At 42.8% G+C, this 17,437-nt stretch overlaps 1 protein-coding gene across 1 annotated transcript; it reads right to left on the bottom strand.

Annotated features, from left to right (window-relative positions):
- Positions 1 to 2,099: 2,099 nt before the first annotated feature.
- NGF (nerve growth factor (beta polypeptide)) lies at positions 2,100 to 11,115 on the bottom strand. The gene is made up of 2 exons (XM_006895677.1): positions 10,999 to 11,115; positions 2,100 to 2,843 (listed from the first exon to the last, which is right to left on the bottom strand). The coding sequence occupies exon 2, from the start codon at positions 2,829 to 2,831 to the stop codon at positions 2,100 to 2,102; it is 732 nt and encodes a 243-aa protein (XP_006895739.1). The 5' UTR covers positions 2,832 to 2,843; positions 10,999 to 11,115.
- Positions 11,116 to 17,437: the final 6,322 nt, after the last annotated feature.

Here is a 17,437-nt window from a genome sequence, read left to right as displayed (position 1 = left end):
CCATTTGTAGGCATCCCTGAGTGGTGCCAAGGGTCAAGCATTTGACAACTAATTGGAAGAACGGAGATTGGAACCCAAACAGATGTGTTGGTGATTTCATGAATCTGGAATGTGCCTGAATTTTTTTAAGGGTTTTATACCTGTCAGAAACACAAAAATCCCTCTAGACAGAAACCCTCTTAACTGAATTTGATTATGTTAATATCCTCCGAGCCTTGGAATGGGTGCATACTACCACCAGCACACAAAGTAAAAAGGTCCAAGGTTTCACTTCAGGTGGAAAGCTCTCAAGGAAGAACGTAGGGAGTGTTCACTAGCAAAACAAGGGCTAATTAAACAGACAGTTGTATTAGTCTTACCATTAAATTTAGTTTAATATTTAAAAATAAAAAAATATTGCATGGTGCCACTGCTATAAAATGGGGGTAAAGACAGAAAAACTGGATAAATTGTGTATACTGCACTGAAACAGATGAGTGAGTGAATAATTTAGAAGCGATATATGATAGGGTATTATAGTTATCACGAGTCCACAATTAAGGTTGCATAGTGGAATGTACTTGGGGCAGTGGGAGGGGTGCGGGGGGGATTGTGTACCAGGGAGGAAGTATTTCTTTTACTTTTGAAAGAGAGGAGCGAACTGGGGGGCGGGGGGAGAGGGCTGGGCGGGTAGAGAAGTGCAGCAATGAATGAAGAGAAATCCAAATTCTCTGTAAATGTTCATTAAAATTATTAAAAATAAATAAATAAAATAAGTGCCATGGGGGAAAGTCCCAGGGATCTTCTTCAGAAATGCCACAGTAATTGAATATTCTATGGCCCAATTTGACTCTGTGACACATGTGGTCATGCTGAATCAGAAGTCACCAGACAGCAACTGGCTCAATTTAACTTTTATTGAGAATGTCGGTTTTCATAGAGGCTAGAAAGTGCTGGCAAAATTGAGGTGACAAACCTCCATCTTCTGCCCCTTTGTCCCCATCATCACACACATCTGCATGTTGTTACTATTCCTCCGTTTGGTTTCCCAATGTCAGGGAAGAAACCTGAAGACTCTCTGTGCAGAAGACCCCTGTTCCCTTCTTGTCTGGCCCACGGTCTTCTGTGTTCCACCCTACCCATCTCCTCAATAATTTGTTAGTTCTGGCATCTTTTATCTTTGCCTTTTCTCCCAGCCCCTTGCTCTTTTGAACATGTTCAATTTCTCAAGAGTTTATCTCAAGCTAGTGTCTGGCTTCCCTGTCACTGCCTGATGCTGAGGCCACTGAAGGTGGCTGGAGCTGTCAGTGGGTGGTGAGCAAGGGTGCTGGAGATACTAAAGCCTTCCTAAGGAATGAGATTTTTTTCTGCAGGAAGCAAGTGGAAGAAAAATCTAGGAGGAGCCACGATTACCAAGGCAATTTTAACATGAAATCAGATCTACCATGACAGGTCTTGTGAGATGACTTTGTCAGGATTCTCTGAGTTAGTTTTCAGCATAAAGCTGAAAAACAAAGCATCCCCAAGGTCCTTGGGACAAGCCTCTTCCTCTCTGTACAAGTCCCTCTGGGATTCAGTTGGGGCCTCTTGGAGCCCCATTCCCAGTGATTTGCCTTCTGCCGAGGCTGCACAAACTTTCTGGAGTAAAGCAATCAAGGCTGGTGGATCCAAGCAGTGGGGCAGATAATCCAAGGATTAGGTAGCTTTGGCTCTGGAATGCAAAAAACAAAGTTGCAATCCAGCCGACTTCCCTTCTTAATCATGCCTGGTTTAGCTAATATCTGAAACCAGTTTTCCTTCCCTGAAGTTACAGTGCTGTCTGGGGGTGGGGGAAGGGCTCCAGGTGAGCCTGAGGGGAAGCTAGAACTGAGTGATGGATTCTAGGGGTGCACAACTGAACTTACCTGTTTCCAAGAACTGCCAGTCATCCCGTGAAGGGGAGGGAAATGAATGGCGGGGTTGACACACGGATGCTTCAAAAAATTTAATAAATAATTTTTTTAAACTGTATAAACTATAAATTACCATGCAGTCCTTATAATTTAAAATAATTTACAGGTTGAGGTAGGGAGGGGCCCAGGAGAGTGGGGGGTTGGCCGGGGAGGGGTGGGAAGTGCGGGTCAGGCTCTTCTCCCAGTCTTCCTGCTGATGACACACACGCAGGCTGTGTTGATCCGGATGAACCGCCAGGCTGTCTGCCTGTCATCCAAGGTCAGTGCCCTGGTGAAGGAGTAATTGGGGGCACAATATGAGTTCCAGTGCTTGGAGTCAATGCCCCTGCAGCCGTTGTCCACGGGATTGGGGTTCTGGCACTTGGTCTCAAAAAAGTATTGTTTGTATACAACGTTATTAATGATCACTTCTTTCAACACCATTACCTCCTTGCCCTTGATGTCTGTGGCGGTGGTCTTATCCCCAACCCACATGCTGACGCTGTCACACACGGAGAATTCCCCCCTGTGGAAAATGGGGTGAGTGGATTCGGCGGACCGCTTGGTCCTGTGAGTCCTGTTGAACGGGGCGGCGCTACCGGCCTCCAAGTCCAGGTCCTGCGCCTCGATGGTGACAGGCGGGGGCTGAGTGCTAAACAGCACTCTGGGTGAACGTAGTCTGCGTTTTTTAAAGAGTCTGGGGTCCACGGTGATGTTGTAAGTCTGCCCTGCCACCCTGGCGGCGATCACCCCAGCCGGGGCACTGTGGGCTCTGCGGAGGGCTGTGTCGAGGGAATGCTGAAGTTTAGTCCAGTGGGCTTGGGAGATGGCGTGTCCTGCTGGGACATTGCTCTCTTCTTGTGGTTCTGCCTGTATGCCGATCAAAAACGCTATAATCAGAGTGTAGAACAACATGGACATTACGCTGTGCACCTGCAACAAATCGGAGAGGGAAGTTAGGATACAGAATGCTGTGCTAGGAAATTAGTTTCTGAGCCCCTTATACCTGACCTCACAGAAGGGATACTTTTGACTGTGAGGTGTCACAGTAACCTTTTTGGAATGGCCATTTCTAGGTAGGGAAACTAAAGAAACCTCAAACACCTTGCAGTTGAAACTGAGTCATAACTGACGACTCTCCCTTGAGTTTCCAGTGCTCACTATTTTATGAAAGTGATTGCCCATCTTTCCTCCAAGGAGGTGCGGGTGGATTCAAACCAACAAAGAGAGGTGGCTTTTGGGTTAGCACAGCTCCCTGTGTACCACTAACACAATCATGTGCATTACTGACTGCCAGCTTGTGGCTGCAGTGAACAGGGCACATGTGTGTGTGCTGATGTCCGGGAGGAGGTGGGTGAGTTTATGGCACCTCTCCCTACACTGGCTGCTCAGATACAGGCCCAACAACTTCTGGAGTCATATCTGGACATCTTATCACTGAGTGCCTCTTCTAGACAGAAGCGCTAGGCCAGCTTTAACAACAGATGTCCTTGGACCCTTGTCATGAAATTGCAAAGCATCATCTTTTCCCCAAACCACCACCACCACCACCAACAACAACAACAACAACAAAAACCAAAAGAAAAGAAACATGGCGGCCTTGTGACTTTCTCACAGAATTCATCTAATTCAGCCACGTCCCCTCTCTGCTCACAGGTAAATGTGCTGCTGGTGGTCCTATTTGTGTAACGTTTTTAAACCTCTCCAGTATGTTCCCCTCAAATTTCTCATTAGTCTGTGAGTTAGAGTAGGATTTCTCATCTGTACTTTGATTCACAGAAAGTTAACCAGTAGGCTTAAAGTTAAAAGCAAAAATTAACCAAAAAACCCTCTCAAACTCATTACCATCAAATCAGTTAAGGCCCAAAGCAGCCCTCCACTGGCATTCTGAGGCTGTAAATCTTAACAGGAAGGGACTCATCATCTTGATCTCTTAGAGCTATTGACAGATTCAAAATGCCAGAGAGATGCACCCTTTTGGTTAGCAGCATTACACACTATGGTCTATGCCTCTGGAGCTCCTAATGAACTAAAAGGTATAAGGAAAACTACACAGAAAATAGAATGCAAAACAGGCCGGTCTATCATTCTGGCCATCTTTCCTCACTTCCTACAGCACTTTCTCTTCCATTCTTCAGCAAGCCTCTTCCTTTTATTAGTTGTTTTCATGTAGAACTATCTAGAATGTAAAAGCAGTGCAAACCCCTTTGGAGCATCTGCTGGACGAAGCTCCTCACTGTACTTCAATCACCCCTGGGGAACCACCCACTGGACGAGTAAAGGGAGATTTAGCTTGGCCCCTAAAGGGCCCTTCATCTAGTCTTGGTGAGTGCCTATTCACATCTGTGGACATAAAATCCACCTCCTCTGTGATGCTTCTCCGGGTCTTCTTGGCATTTCCTATATGGAGTGTTCTTCAAAATTTAGAGGCATTTCCTATATGGAGTGTTCTTCAAAGTTTCAATCCTATCTCTTGAGTCTCTCCTCCTAACTCTCAGAGGTCATTCTATGCCCTACTCACTTGTCACCCTAGTTCAGTTAGCCCCTAGTCCTTGAGACCTTCTCAAATTACACCCATCAAAAGTAAGCTCTTTCAAGTCTGAACCTCAGTGGGTATAAGTGTGTGTGTGTCTATGTGTGTCTTTCGTTCCTATCAAATTAGTGTAATAAAACGCCCCTGTATTCCATCTGAGATTAGAAAATCTTGCTATAATTTCTAGCTCAGTTACTTGTTAGAAGAGGAAGCCTGCTTAATCACTTAGTTTCCTGATTGATAAACAGAACAATAAGCATGATTTCACAGGATCTGTTGTTAGTATTAAATGAGTGCTCAGTTGATTCTGAGTCATTTCAAGATCACGTTCAAAGACTTAGCCTTCTTCATTCCTATTGCTATTTATTCCTTCTCTGAGCACACTTCATCCATGGTTTCCCCTAGGATATTGGCTTTTCTCAAAGCATGGTAATTAATGGACACTCTCTGTCCCCTGGCTATAAGATCCTGGAGGGCAGAGTTGTTTCAGTCTCCTATGCAACTAGTCACACTGCTCTTCATATTGTAGCTTCTTGTCTTTCATGTCTTTGTCTACAACTCTATCACATCTCTTGGTGCTATGATTAATCATTTACATGCCTAACCCCTTGCGGCTCCTTTAGAAGATGTGCCATTTGTGTTTTTAGCATGTTTGGGCTCTGGTAGTATAATGTGTATCATGCTGTACTTATTAATCAAACGATGAGAAGTTCAAATTCATCAGCTATACTAAGGAAAAAGTATGAGCTCCTCCAATCAAGATTTACAGTGTTAAAAACCCAATCGAGGATTGCTATGAGCCAGAGTTGACTCAACAGCAATCAAGTTTTGTGCAGTGCCTGGCACGTAGTAAGCTCTCAAACACCGAAAGGAAAATGAATGAAAAAGTAAATGGTGGACAACCAAAAAGCTCATTATTTGACTTCTTTCCACCATAGTGCATGCTTTCATTTATACTTGTGCATATGACCACAGACAGCTTTTTCTAATCTATCTGCACTCATCTTAATAACATGAATTTACTCAGCTGAAAATAGGCAGCTCTTTGGTGAAACACCAAGGCGGTATCTTGGTTACTTGGAAAACTCTTTTGTTTACTCTAAATCTTTTACATTCTTTACAGTGTCAGTCAGCCATTCAGAGGAAGTAATGTCATAACCATGTGTTTGGCTACTACCAGTTTTATTGACTAATGGTCTTGCAGATAAACATCCAGTCAACTTCAGCTGATTTTTTCAGTTCACGCTCTTTATTTTTTGTCCTTCTTTGTTTAATATTTTTCTTCTTTTTAGTGCTAAGGTATCTCTATCACAGACTATGTGGACAAAGACAAAGGAAAAAAAAACCCTAAAATTCATTCTTTAATATCAACACTAATAACACTCACTACAGGGAAATATGAAAGTAAAGGGACTAACCCTAAGGTTTTGATGGAAATAAGGTCACCATTATTTTTGAATTTCTAAGTCAAAGGAAATTTCTGTGTGGTTGATGCCCCTACCAATAGATGTCCTAACTCCTCCCCTTTCTCCAATACTCACTAGGCGGGCCACTTCATTTACTTATTATAGTTTTGCTCTCCTTCGAGTCAACTCTAACTGAGCAACTCTATGTAAAGAAATTGAAAGCTTGCCCAATCCTGTGCCATCCTCATGACTTCCACTGTGCTTAAGCTTGTTGTTAAAGTCATTGTGCCAATCCACAGCCTTGAAGATGTTCCTCTCCTTCACGGAACCTCTACTTCTCCAAGTAGGATGTCCTTTTCTAAAGTCTAACGCCTCTTGATAACATGCCCAAAGTATATGAAAGGAAACTTTACCAACCTTGTTTCTGAAGAACACCCTGGCTGCACTTTCAAGACAGAAGTATTTGCTTTTTGGTCAGTCTCTGTTATAGTCAATACTCTGTCAACATCACAATTCAAAGCCATCAATTCTTCGTTGTTCTTCCTTATTTCTTGTCCAACTCTCATATCCATATGAAAAAATGAAAAATTCTACAGCTTGGGTCTGGTGCATCCAAGTCTTAAAACTGATATCCACACTCTTTAGCACTTTAAAGAAGTTTTTTACAGCTCATTTGTCCAGTTCAATATGTCTTTTGATTTCATGACTACTGTTACTATGGGTGCTGACTGTGGATAAAAAAAAAATAAAATAAAATCCTTAAACACGTCAATATTTTCTCGACTTATCATGATGCTATCTATTAGTCCAGTGGTGAAGATATCAGTTTCCTTTGTGTTGAGGTGTAATCCATACTGAAGGCTGTAGTCTTTAATCTTCAGTAAATGCTTCAAGTCCTCTTCAATTTCAACAAGCAAGGTATGTCATCTACATAAAACAGGTTGTTGATGAGTCTTCCTCCAATCTCAATGCCACATTCTTCATAGAGTGCACCTGCTAAGATTATTTGCTCAGCATATAGATTGAATACAGTGAAAAGATACAACCCTGATGGACAATTTCCTGATTTCAAGCCATGTAGTATTCACTAGTTCTGTTAGAATGATTGCATCTTGGGTCGCATAGTTCAACATTTGCACAATTAAGTATTCTAGAATTTCCCTTCCTTCCAATGTTACCCATAAGCTATTATGATCCAAACTATTGAATACCTTTGGAGAGTCAATAAAACACAAGTAAACATATTTCTGATATTTTCTGTTCTCAGCCAAGATCCTTTTGATATCAGCAATACTACTCCACATTCCATGGCCTCTTCTCAATCTAGCTTGAATTTCTAGCAGTTCCCTATCAATGTATTGCTCCAAGCATTTTAAAGAATTCCAGCAAAATTTTACTTGCATGTGATATTAATGATACTGTTCAGTAATTTTCAAATTCTATTGGCTCACTTTTTCTCTGGAATGGGCACAAACACAGATCTCTTCCAGTTAATTGACCAAGTAGCTGTCATCCAAATTTCTTGTCATTGACAAATGACCTGATAATATCATGCCTACTCAAAGGACCCAGTGGGGAACCCGTTATCTAGCAAGTCAGTCAGTCAGGAATCTTCCCTCTCCCGCTATTTCCTTCACATATTTTGAATTCCAGGCAAACAAAACTCCTCAGGGGCAGTCCCTGCTCTGTGATTGACCACCACTGCCCTTGGTTCTATACCAGGCAAGTTTTCAGCTTCCTCCTTGTACCCTTCAGCTTGTCCCATCTGCTGGTTAAATGCTTCTTCATGTTTATTAATACCCAACTTAAATGTTACCTTCATTGAAGAGCTTTATCTAACTTCAATGAGACAAAAATCTCCCCATTTTCTACATTTTAAAGCATTTAATTTATGTGCTCTTTAATGGCAGAGATATTCTCTTAGTGACAGGATATGTCCCAATGTCGTCTTTGTGGCCTCTTAAGTTATCTAGTTCTCTCAGACTGTTTCTACCAGCAAGAATCAGTGATTTTTGCACAGTAAAAGAATATTTAAATGTCTCCTTATAGAAATTGTCATTAGACAAAAAATAAAAATGTAAAGAACAAGAAAACAACTGTATTTTCTATTCTAGCAGAATAATGCAGAGGGTACAGCTTGAAAAAAGAACATTCTCTACTTGGATAAAGCGATCTAGGATAGGACTCGTATTAATTTTTAAGAACAACTTCTGAAGCCTTTCTTCTTAATAAATGACAATCTTCTCTGCGGTTTCACCAACCAGAGCTTGTGAATTGAATAATTACATGGGGAAAATGCAATTAGGAGCTCACACATAAAGAACCAAACACATTCCATTCAGTGGACAATTATTCTTTTTTTAAATTTTTTTTCTTTTTACTCATTCCTGAGGAAGACCCTGGATGACAGGGACTGATTCAGTGATTAGGGTAATGGAGTAGGTGTGTTGGCGACAATGAAATTGGCTTATGATAGAGCAGGGTTCAGACGTGTTGTATGTAGGTTCGCTATGAGTTGCAAGCAATTCAATGGCACACAACAACAGCAACCTGAACACAAAAGAAATGTTTGAGATTTGGAGGTGAGATGGGGGAACAGACATTAAGATTGTGAGAGTAGAGGGTCAGTGAATGAGATGGACGGTGATTTCAACAATGGCCTAAAGTGTTGCAGAGACTGTAAGAATGGTGCAGAATCAAGTAAGATTTCAATCTGTTATCTATAAGGTTGACATGTGTTGGAATCAATCAACTCAAAGGCACCTCACAGTAATAACAGCATCGACAGACAGCTCTGCCCTTTTGTCCTCTCCTGGGCCTGTGACACATTCTGCAGATTTCCAATGGTTCACACATACTAATGGTAAAAGAAACTGTCTATACTCAGTGAACAATCTTCATAGTGTCTGGCCTCATTCATAAGTGATGACGTTGGTGGGCAGAACTAAACACACTTCCTTAGTAAACCAAACCTGTTGCTACAATCAATTCCAGCTCATGGTAGCCCCATGTCTGCAGGGTAGAGCTTCTCTCCATATTTTTCAAGGCTCTGATCTTTCAGAAGCAGATTTCCAGGCCTCTATGTCAAGGCACCTCTGGGTACGTTTGAACTGCCAGCCTTTTGGTTATAAATCAAGGGCCTAATGTTCTGCTTTTCAGGAATGCATATCAAAGGAAGGGCGCATACATTTGCTTGTGGCTAAGAGGGCTGATATCCTGGCAGGCTTGTCAACAGTGCCTGCGGAGGTGCATGGCGGAGAAAGACCATCCCTACCTCAGAAAGAGAGGAGCCAAAAGCTGTTAGTGGTTCTCAGACTAAAGACTGAATCAGAGAACTGGGTCACTGACTGTTAGCAGGAGAGGAAATTCTTGTGGCTGAAGAAGCCCAGTTTCCTCTTCTTCAGCCTCATTCCCTACATCTGAGAGTGGGTCAAGGGTTATGTCTTGCTTTACACTTGGCCTCTGCTCTCAATGTAAACTGACCGCTCTCTTCACTTTAAAGACTTGGACACTTAGAGTTCTTGGAGCCTGCGTAGAGTGTGAAAGGAAGTCTGCAGCTTCTCCACTTTCCCAGGGCAGTATCCCAGGGCAATATTCCAAGGCAGTGAGGCATCCTGTACAACCACAGTGAGAGACAAGTATTGATGGGCTAAAACCCAGCCCCTCTGCCAGCATCTTCCAGTAGGATTGAATGGGAGCAAGTGTGGCCTGGAAGAGAAGTCAGAAATGAACAAGTCTAGGGGTTCTCAAACTAGAAAGCATCATAGTCACTCAAAGGGCTTGTTATGCCACAGAAGGCTAAGCCCCATGCCCACAGTTTGAGATTCAGTAGGCTGAGGGTCTGTTACCAGGGATTATGCAGCTAGTGAAGACGCAATCAGTGTGGGGTACTTGGCTGCTATTCAGTCTGGTTTTAAGGAAAGAAGTCTGAAGTCTCACATCTTCTCTGAGAATCAGTCCTGGTATGTGTCTTGACATCCATGGGTGGCATAAATGCTAAACGTTTGGCTGCTAACACAAGGGTCAGCAGTTCAAGTCTTTACACAGTAGTTCCTGGGACAAAAAGCTTGGTAATCTACTTCTGATAAAAATAAAATCAGCCATTAGAAACAGTATTGAGCACAGTTTTACACTGAAACACATGGAGTCGCCTTCAGTTGAAACTGACTCCACAGCAAGTAGTGGGGCAGGGATGAAAATTCTATTCAACAGATTCTACCTTTTTGATGTCACAAATCTAGAAACCTGGGAACATTTAATTGCTTTTCTGTCTGGTTGTTCAGTGCTCTGATTATCATTAAAAACCCTCCACAAAACTAAACCCATCGCTACTGAATGCTTAACTCAAATGCCACAGGGTTCCAGAATACCATCTAGAGAGGATCCAAAAGTACTTAACCTGTCCATGAAAAAACACACCGCAGGAAGCACCAGCCATGCAGGCAACTGCGGATTTACAGAGCTCTTTCCAGGTATGTTGGCTGTCTTAATGGAAATGGAGCCTACTGGTTTGAATTCTTAGAGGCACATTTTTAAATGAATGAGGTAAGACTATAATAATTATTACCATTATAATTTGTTAAGCATAATTATGTCATTAGCTATCACAACAACCCCATGGGAGGTATGCATTATTCCCAATTTCCAGATGAAGAAACAGGGGCTTCGTAAGACTACATAATCTGATCACAGTTATATACCTGGCAGAAATTAAACTCAAAGCCCGGTTGGCCCTGCACCAGAGCTTTCTCTCACCCCAACCCACCCTGCTTGGCTGGCCAAAATGGGGGGAGAGTGATTAGGGGTTTTCCATCTTACCAGGCTGCCTACTCAGACAAAGCAGAGGCTTGCAAATGAGGTCTGACAGATGCTGTCTACTTGACACCCTACACCTTGTTATTTAGAGGTGGGCCGGTTCCTGGAAGGTGTGGGGCCAGTCAGAGAGCAAAGCCTTTAGCCTCCCTAACCAGCTTACAGGCCACATCTGCCTGGGTCGCTCACAGTCACCCTAGGTCCAGGGGTCAGCAACTGGATCCAGTGCCCCTTCCTCAATCTGGGGTTAAATTTCCAGCTGTTACGTGGCAGGTTTGTGCTCCCGACAGCTCCAAGTCCAGGATCCGTGTGAGGGAGATGCCTCTCAGGCACTTACCTCCGTGTGGCCAGGACAGAAAGCTGCTCCTTTGGAAAAGCCTTTATTGGGCCCAGACGCTGAGCTGAGCTTGGGTCCAGCATGCCATCCAGCCCCCGGGACTGCACGATCACAGGCCAGGACTCTGTGGGGGGAGAGAGCTGCCATTAGCTGGGCATGTCGCCACGTTCCAGAAGATGGGCACCTATGCTCGAGGCAGGAGAGGAGGGACGTGCCCACAGGACAAACCCCTTTCCCTGAGTTCTGGGGTTTTATAGGCATTAGAGTCCAGGAGGTAGCTAGATGTCAACTAACAAATCACGAGGGATATGGCCTTGAATGGAGGGTGGGGTGTGGATAGGGTTTGGGGTAGGAGATGGGAGTGCTTCTCCCACTTATGCCAAAGCCTCTTGGTTTCTACCCAGATTTCAATCTATGTCTAAACTTACACTCAGCAGAAGTGTTTCCAGACCTACACCGAAGTCCTGCTCCAGCACACCTCAACCCTTCATTAAACTAGAAGTTATCCCCATTATATCTGAGGAGATGCAGACCCGAATCTGAACCAGCCTATCTAAAATAAATTACACATGGCAAAAAAAGCCCTGACAACTAAGGACAAGTTGATATTTTGACAGTGGCAGCAAATAAGATAATCTGAGTACCTGTTAGAGCTCAATTTTATGAGATGGATTGATACAGTGATTGGGGCAATGGGGGTTGGTGTGTCGGAATTAGTGAGACTGGCTCAGGGCAGGGAAAGGTTCAGAGCAGCTGTACATAGGGTCGCTGTACATTGCAGGCAACTAAACCAATAACATTCTACGACAGGTTTAGAAGCAGGAGTGGCATCATCCACTTCCTAAATAGCATGCCTTCGGAAACTATGAACTTTAATAAATGTCAATAGTTGTAAAGGGGCCTTAGGCCTTTCGCTATGAGTCGTGCTCAACTCGAAAACAATCAACCACAACAACAAGATATAGAAGCGATTCAATGAGAAAACAGTTAAATTACATTTTAGGTTGTACTTTCTTTACATATTCAAAGGTTTCTATTCTTTCCCTAAGCTCATAAACCTGTGGCCGGCTGAATAAGGAGTTGTGGTGTGAGCCCAAAGACAGACAATTCAAATCCACTAGCTACCCTTGGGATGGGCAATCTCCTCCCATGTGATTTACAGCTTCTGAAAACCTGATGGAAGATCAGCTAAGAGCTGGTTACAACTCAACAGCAATGAATTGCTGTTATGTTGTTACTCATTCATTCATTCAACAAGTATTTCCTGAGGCAAGCTCTGTCCTAGGATTTAGTTATACAGCAGTGAATAAAACAAAGTTCCTGCTTTCATGGAGCTTATATACATCAACTGCCTTTGAGTTGGTTATATTCATAATGACCCAAGAAGGCATAGTAGAACTGCCCACAGGATTTCAAAGTTGTCAGTCTTTGCGGAAGCCAACTGCCTCATCTTTCTCCTGTGGAGACACTGGTGAGTTTGAACTACTGATCTATTGGTGGTTGTTGTTATGTGTTGTCAAGTCACCTGCGACTCATAGTGACCGCATGTACTCTAAGAGCCCTAAATGCTGCTCTATTCCTGTGCCAACCTCACTGTCTCCAACACACCTACTCCCACCACTCCAATCACTGAATCGATCCATCTCATTGAGGATCTTCTTCTCCTGCACTGTCCCTCCACTCTCCCAAACATGATGTCTCTCTCCAAGGACTGGTCCCTCCTTACAACATGTCCAAAGTATATCAGATGAAGCTTCAGAATCCTTGACTCCAAGGAGCAGCCCAGCTTCACCCTCTCCAGGATGAACCTGTTTTGTTCTCCTAGCAGCCCCTGGTATATTCAACACTCTTCTCCATCACCATAGCTCAAAGGTATCAATTCTCTTTCTATAATCCCTAGTCACTGTCCAGCTCTCCGATGCATAGCACGCAATTACAAAGACTATGGCCCAGATAAAGTGCACCTTAGTCTCCAGCTTGACATCGTTGCTCTTCAGTACTCTGGAGAGGTCCCTGACAGGTGACTTTCCCAGTGCAATTTGTCTTTTAATTTCCTGGCTGCTGGTACCAACAGCACTGACAGTGGAGCCAAGCAAACTCAAGCTGTTAGCAATCTCAATCTCTTCACCATCTATCATGATGCTGCTAGTTGGCCCAGTGGTGAGAATCTTTGTTTTCTTTTGGTTAGCAGCTGAGTTCTTTAACCACTGTGGAGCATATGTTGTTGCTGTGCCATCAAGTTTGAAATGACTCATAGCTGAACATCCAGTGGTTTTACCAGAGATGTCCCTTCTTATCTCCCTTGGAGCAGCTGGTGGATTTGAACCGTATGTTTTTCTGTTGGAAGTTCAACTCCTTACCACTAGGCCACCAGAGCATATAGTCTTGTGTACACAAGTTGTTTTCCAATTCTTTACACGCCATGAAGGAACTAAGGCCGCAGGAGGCTATTGCTAGGCATGGTCAGGAACAACTGGTAACAGGGTGCTCAGGGTAGCGTTCTCTAGGGAAGCTACCTTCAAGTTGAGATCTGAAGGACTTGAAAGAACAAGGAAGAAAGCAGTCTGAGTAGAGGAACAGCAAGCACAATGGTCTTAAGGTTGAAATAAATGAAAATCACTGAGCATGTCAGGAAGGGACACCTTTGAAATGAATTGGAATGAGAGAAGGGTCATAGAAAGGGCATGGTGAAATTTAAGCAGAGCAATAACATTTCTTTTATTTATTTTCAATGAATGCATTATTATGTCTACTATAGACTTTTGGTAGTGGGAGTAGGTTCCTCTTTCACTCCAAATAGTTTTAGACTGGCATCTTTAACCTTCCTACCTATATTGGTTTGCTTGTTTTCCCCCCTTCTATTATTTCTTACTGATTTACATATAGTAAGTCATATACATTGTGTTCCGTGCATGTACACTGTGTTTTATACAACTTTTCATTTACATTGTGATTTGTTTGTGTACTTTGTGTTTTATTGTGTATATTGTCTTTCCAACTCCAACCCATTGCTCTATCATGTCTGTTTTCACTGTGGATCCCGACCACTGGTGTTCCCTCAACTTCCTGTCTTGTGCTGCTGGAAGCAACATCCAAGAAGAGCTGATAGCAGAGGTGATAGCAAAAATGACTCCTACCTGGATAGAAATCAGAAGTGATTTTCATGCTATCGGAAATGACGTACTGACATGTTTCCATACCTCTTTTTTCCTCTCCCTGTTCAAAACATCCTTTTGCCTCAGGAAGTACCAGGGGAAAAAAATTCCAACTTTAAACTTATTTGAATATCCTAAAAAGAGTTTGCTTGTAAGGAAAAGAACATTATTTTCTTGTTCCTGGACTTGGATTTAGCATGAGACAGGAAAGAAAAAATGTTTCCAGGATAAGATGTAGACACTATGGTGTGCCTGGTCCAGTGACTGTTCCAGTCTTCAAACCCTTCTTGTGTGTGTGTGTGTGTGTGTGTGTGTGTGTGTGTGTGCACGGCCAAATCTGACAGATTACTATACTGGACCCAACAGACCTGCAGCCTGGTCCAATTCACCCTGATAGTTGAGTCAGTCATTAACTATCCCTAGGCATCTCTGAGCTTTCTCCTCTGTAGGATAACTGTAAACCACTGTATTTTAGGAAAATCAATGCATTCCAACCTGCATCCCTACTAAGTGCTAAGTAACAATTCTCCCTACCCTAACATTGGAATGAATGAACAACATACTTACCTGAGAGTTCCCTTTGCTGTCTTATGATCACACTGACCATTTGGTTAATTTCACCCAATAAACTTACTGTCATGGCAAATTGCCAAGACCACATCAAACCTGGAGCAGCTTGTTGATCAGATAGTGATGAGGTACCGGATGTGGCTATTGCTGCCTATTAACTCTAAAATCAGTATTCCTGTAAGTTCTTCAAAAAGAGCTTTGTGAAAGGTTCTCTCTACTTTCTTTTCTCTCACTTTATGCGAAATACCTTCAATCATCCTTAAAAAAGCCCCTACACCATCACATCTCAATTTTGATCACACACTAAAATGACCTGGGAAGTTTAAGACATCCTGATGCCACCTCAGAGACAGTGATTGAAATGGTCTGTCTACTTGAAAGCTCCCTAGTAAAACCCAACCCACTTTAGTCTAGGCAATTCCAGCTCACAGGAAAACACTCCTTAAGATTTCAAATGTTGCAATCTTTATAGGAGGAGACAATCCCATCTGAACTGCTGACCTTTAAGTGAGCAGTCTACACGTTACACACTAAACCACCAGAGGTCCTTTAAAGCTCCCTAGGTGACCCCAAATTAAAGCCAGAGCTGATAAACACTGATCTGCAGGATGATGGGCAGTCTGCAATTGCCTTTGATGAACTAGCATTTAAGATAAATTATTGGGATATTATTGAATGTCAACAAATATAAAGTGCAGGTATGGTCACATTACCAGCAACAAGAGGCATCAGAATAAGAGGACTGCAGAGTATTTTGGAGTTTTCCCTGTCTGTTATGCCACTTTCCCAGTAGCTGAGACATAAAGGACATTTGTGAATTGAAACTTTTTATTACTCCTTGCATGTCGTTTAAAATGTTTGGTGTTTAGTTACTATTAGCATGTCATCCAGATAATTATAATCACCATCTAGAAAATTATTTCCTGGAATTTTCAATACCAAAGATTTGGGAATGCTTGACCAATTGGGCCACACTTCTACGTACTCCAAAGCAGTGGCTTAAAACCACTCAAACTCATGGCAATAGGGCCAATTCTAAATATAGTGAATCTCCCTGGGCTGTAAATCATAACAGAAGGAGACTGCCCATCTTTCTCTCATGGATTCAAATTGCTAGAGATGCACAGCTTTTGGGTTCACAACACCACTTGCTATGGTCTACACATTCACCAGAGTTCCCTATGTGTAAGTTAGGTCACATCAAAGATACTTGGGCTTCAGGAATAGAACTGCAGCCTCCTTTATCTTTGTTTTCCACCCCATAGAGATACAACCTTGTTTGCTGAAACTGAGGAGGACCTGAAACACTTGCTGCAGAAGGTCAAGGACTACAGCCTTCAATATGGATTGAAGCTCAACATCAAGAAAATGAAGATTCTCACCACTGGGCCAATTGGCAGCATCATGATAGATGGTGAAGAGATTGAGATTGTTAACAGCTTTAGTTTGCTTGGCTTCACAATCAACACTTTCAGTATCAGTAACCAGGAAATCAAAAGATGAATTGCATTGAGAAAGTTGGCTGTCAGGGACCTGTCCAGAGTACTTGATGCAACGATGTCAGTCTGGAGACTAAGATGTGCCTGATGCAAGCCATAGTCTTTGTAATTGCTTGCTATGCATCAAAAAGCTGGACAATGACTAGGAATGATAGGAAATGGATGCCTTTGAGCTGTGGTGCTGGAGAAGAGTGTTGAATATACCGTGGACTGCTAAGAGAACAAACAGGTTCGTCCTAGAGAGGGTGAAGCCAGTCTGTTCCTTGGAGGCAAGAATTCTGAGGCTTCATCTAACATACTTTGGGAATGTTGCAAGGAGAGACTGGTCCTTGGAGAGGGACATCATGCTTGGAAGGGTGAAGGGACGGAGAAAGAGAGGGAGACCATCGATGAGATAGATTGATACAATGACTGGGGTAATGAGGGTAGGTGTGTCGGAGACAGTAAAGTTTGCACAGGATACAGCAGGTTTCTGGGCTGTTGCACACAGGGTCACTATGAGTTGCAAGCAACTTGATGGCACATAACAACAACAACAATAACAACATCACCAGCGTTCTCTGTTAAGCTCTGATGACATACTCATAGGGAGCTGCCCTGCTAATCCAAAGGGTGGATCCTCCAGCAACTCAGCCAGAGAAAGATAGGTAATCTACTTTCATGAGATTTACAGCCTCTGAAAACCACTGGAGGGTCAGCTATGAGTCTGTTTCCACTTGATAACAATGATTTGACAAAAGTTCTCTGCTGTGAGCAGGGCTTCAAACTAATTCATTCAAGTCAGTTCATTTCCACTACAGACATCCTGAATCAGAATCTACACTTTAACAAGACTCCCCACAGGCAGAACACATAAGAATCACTGAGTAGATTTAAGAGTCACTTTGGTTGATTTCCAAGGGAGGTGGAAAGAAAACTCAGCAGTGGGTCTAACCAGAAAAAAACTGGTTTGAAGCTCTGGTTGGGAAACAGCATTAGGGATATCTAGAATTAAGAGCATGCCATTATGAGCATAATGGTTGTTGGCTTGCTGCTGTGACTTTCACTGCTATAACCTGCCTTCCTTATCCTTTACCCTGTGTTATTTCTTATTCTGAGGCTGCACACAAAAGGAAACCAAATTTGGAGTCTTTTGCTCTGCAAGTCTGTTTTACTAATTTTTGGTGTAATCAAAAGTTTTATAAGATGGTATATGACCATGAGGTTTGCTGAGTA

Source organism: Elephantulus edwardii, unplaced genomic scaffold (assembly GCF_000299155.1).
Source record: "Elephantulus edwardii isolate Elephantulus edwardi_28Jun2011 unplaced genomic scaffold, EleEdw1.0 scaffold00174, whole genome shotgun sequence".
Taxonomy (NCBI): domain Eukaryota; kingdom Metazoa; phylum Chordata; class Mammalia; order Macroscelidea; family Macroscelididae; genus Elephantulus; species Elephantulus edwardii.
This window is presented reverse-complemented; position numbering and strand designations above follow the sequence as displayed.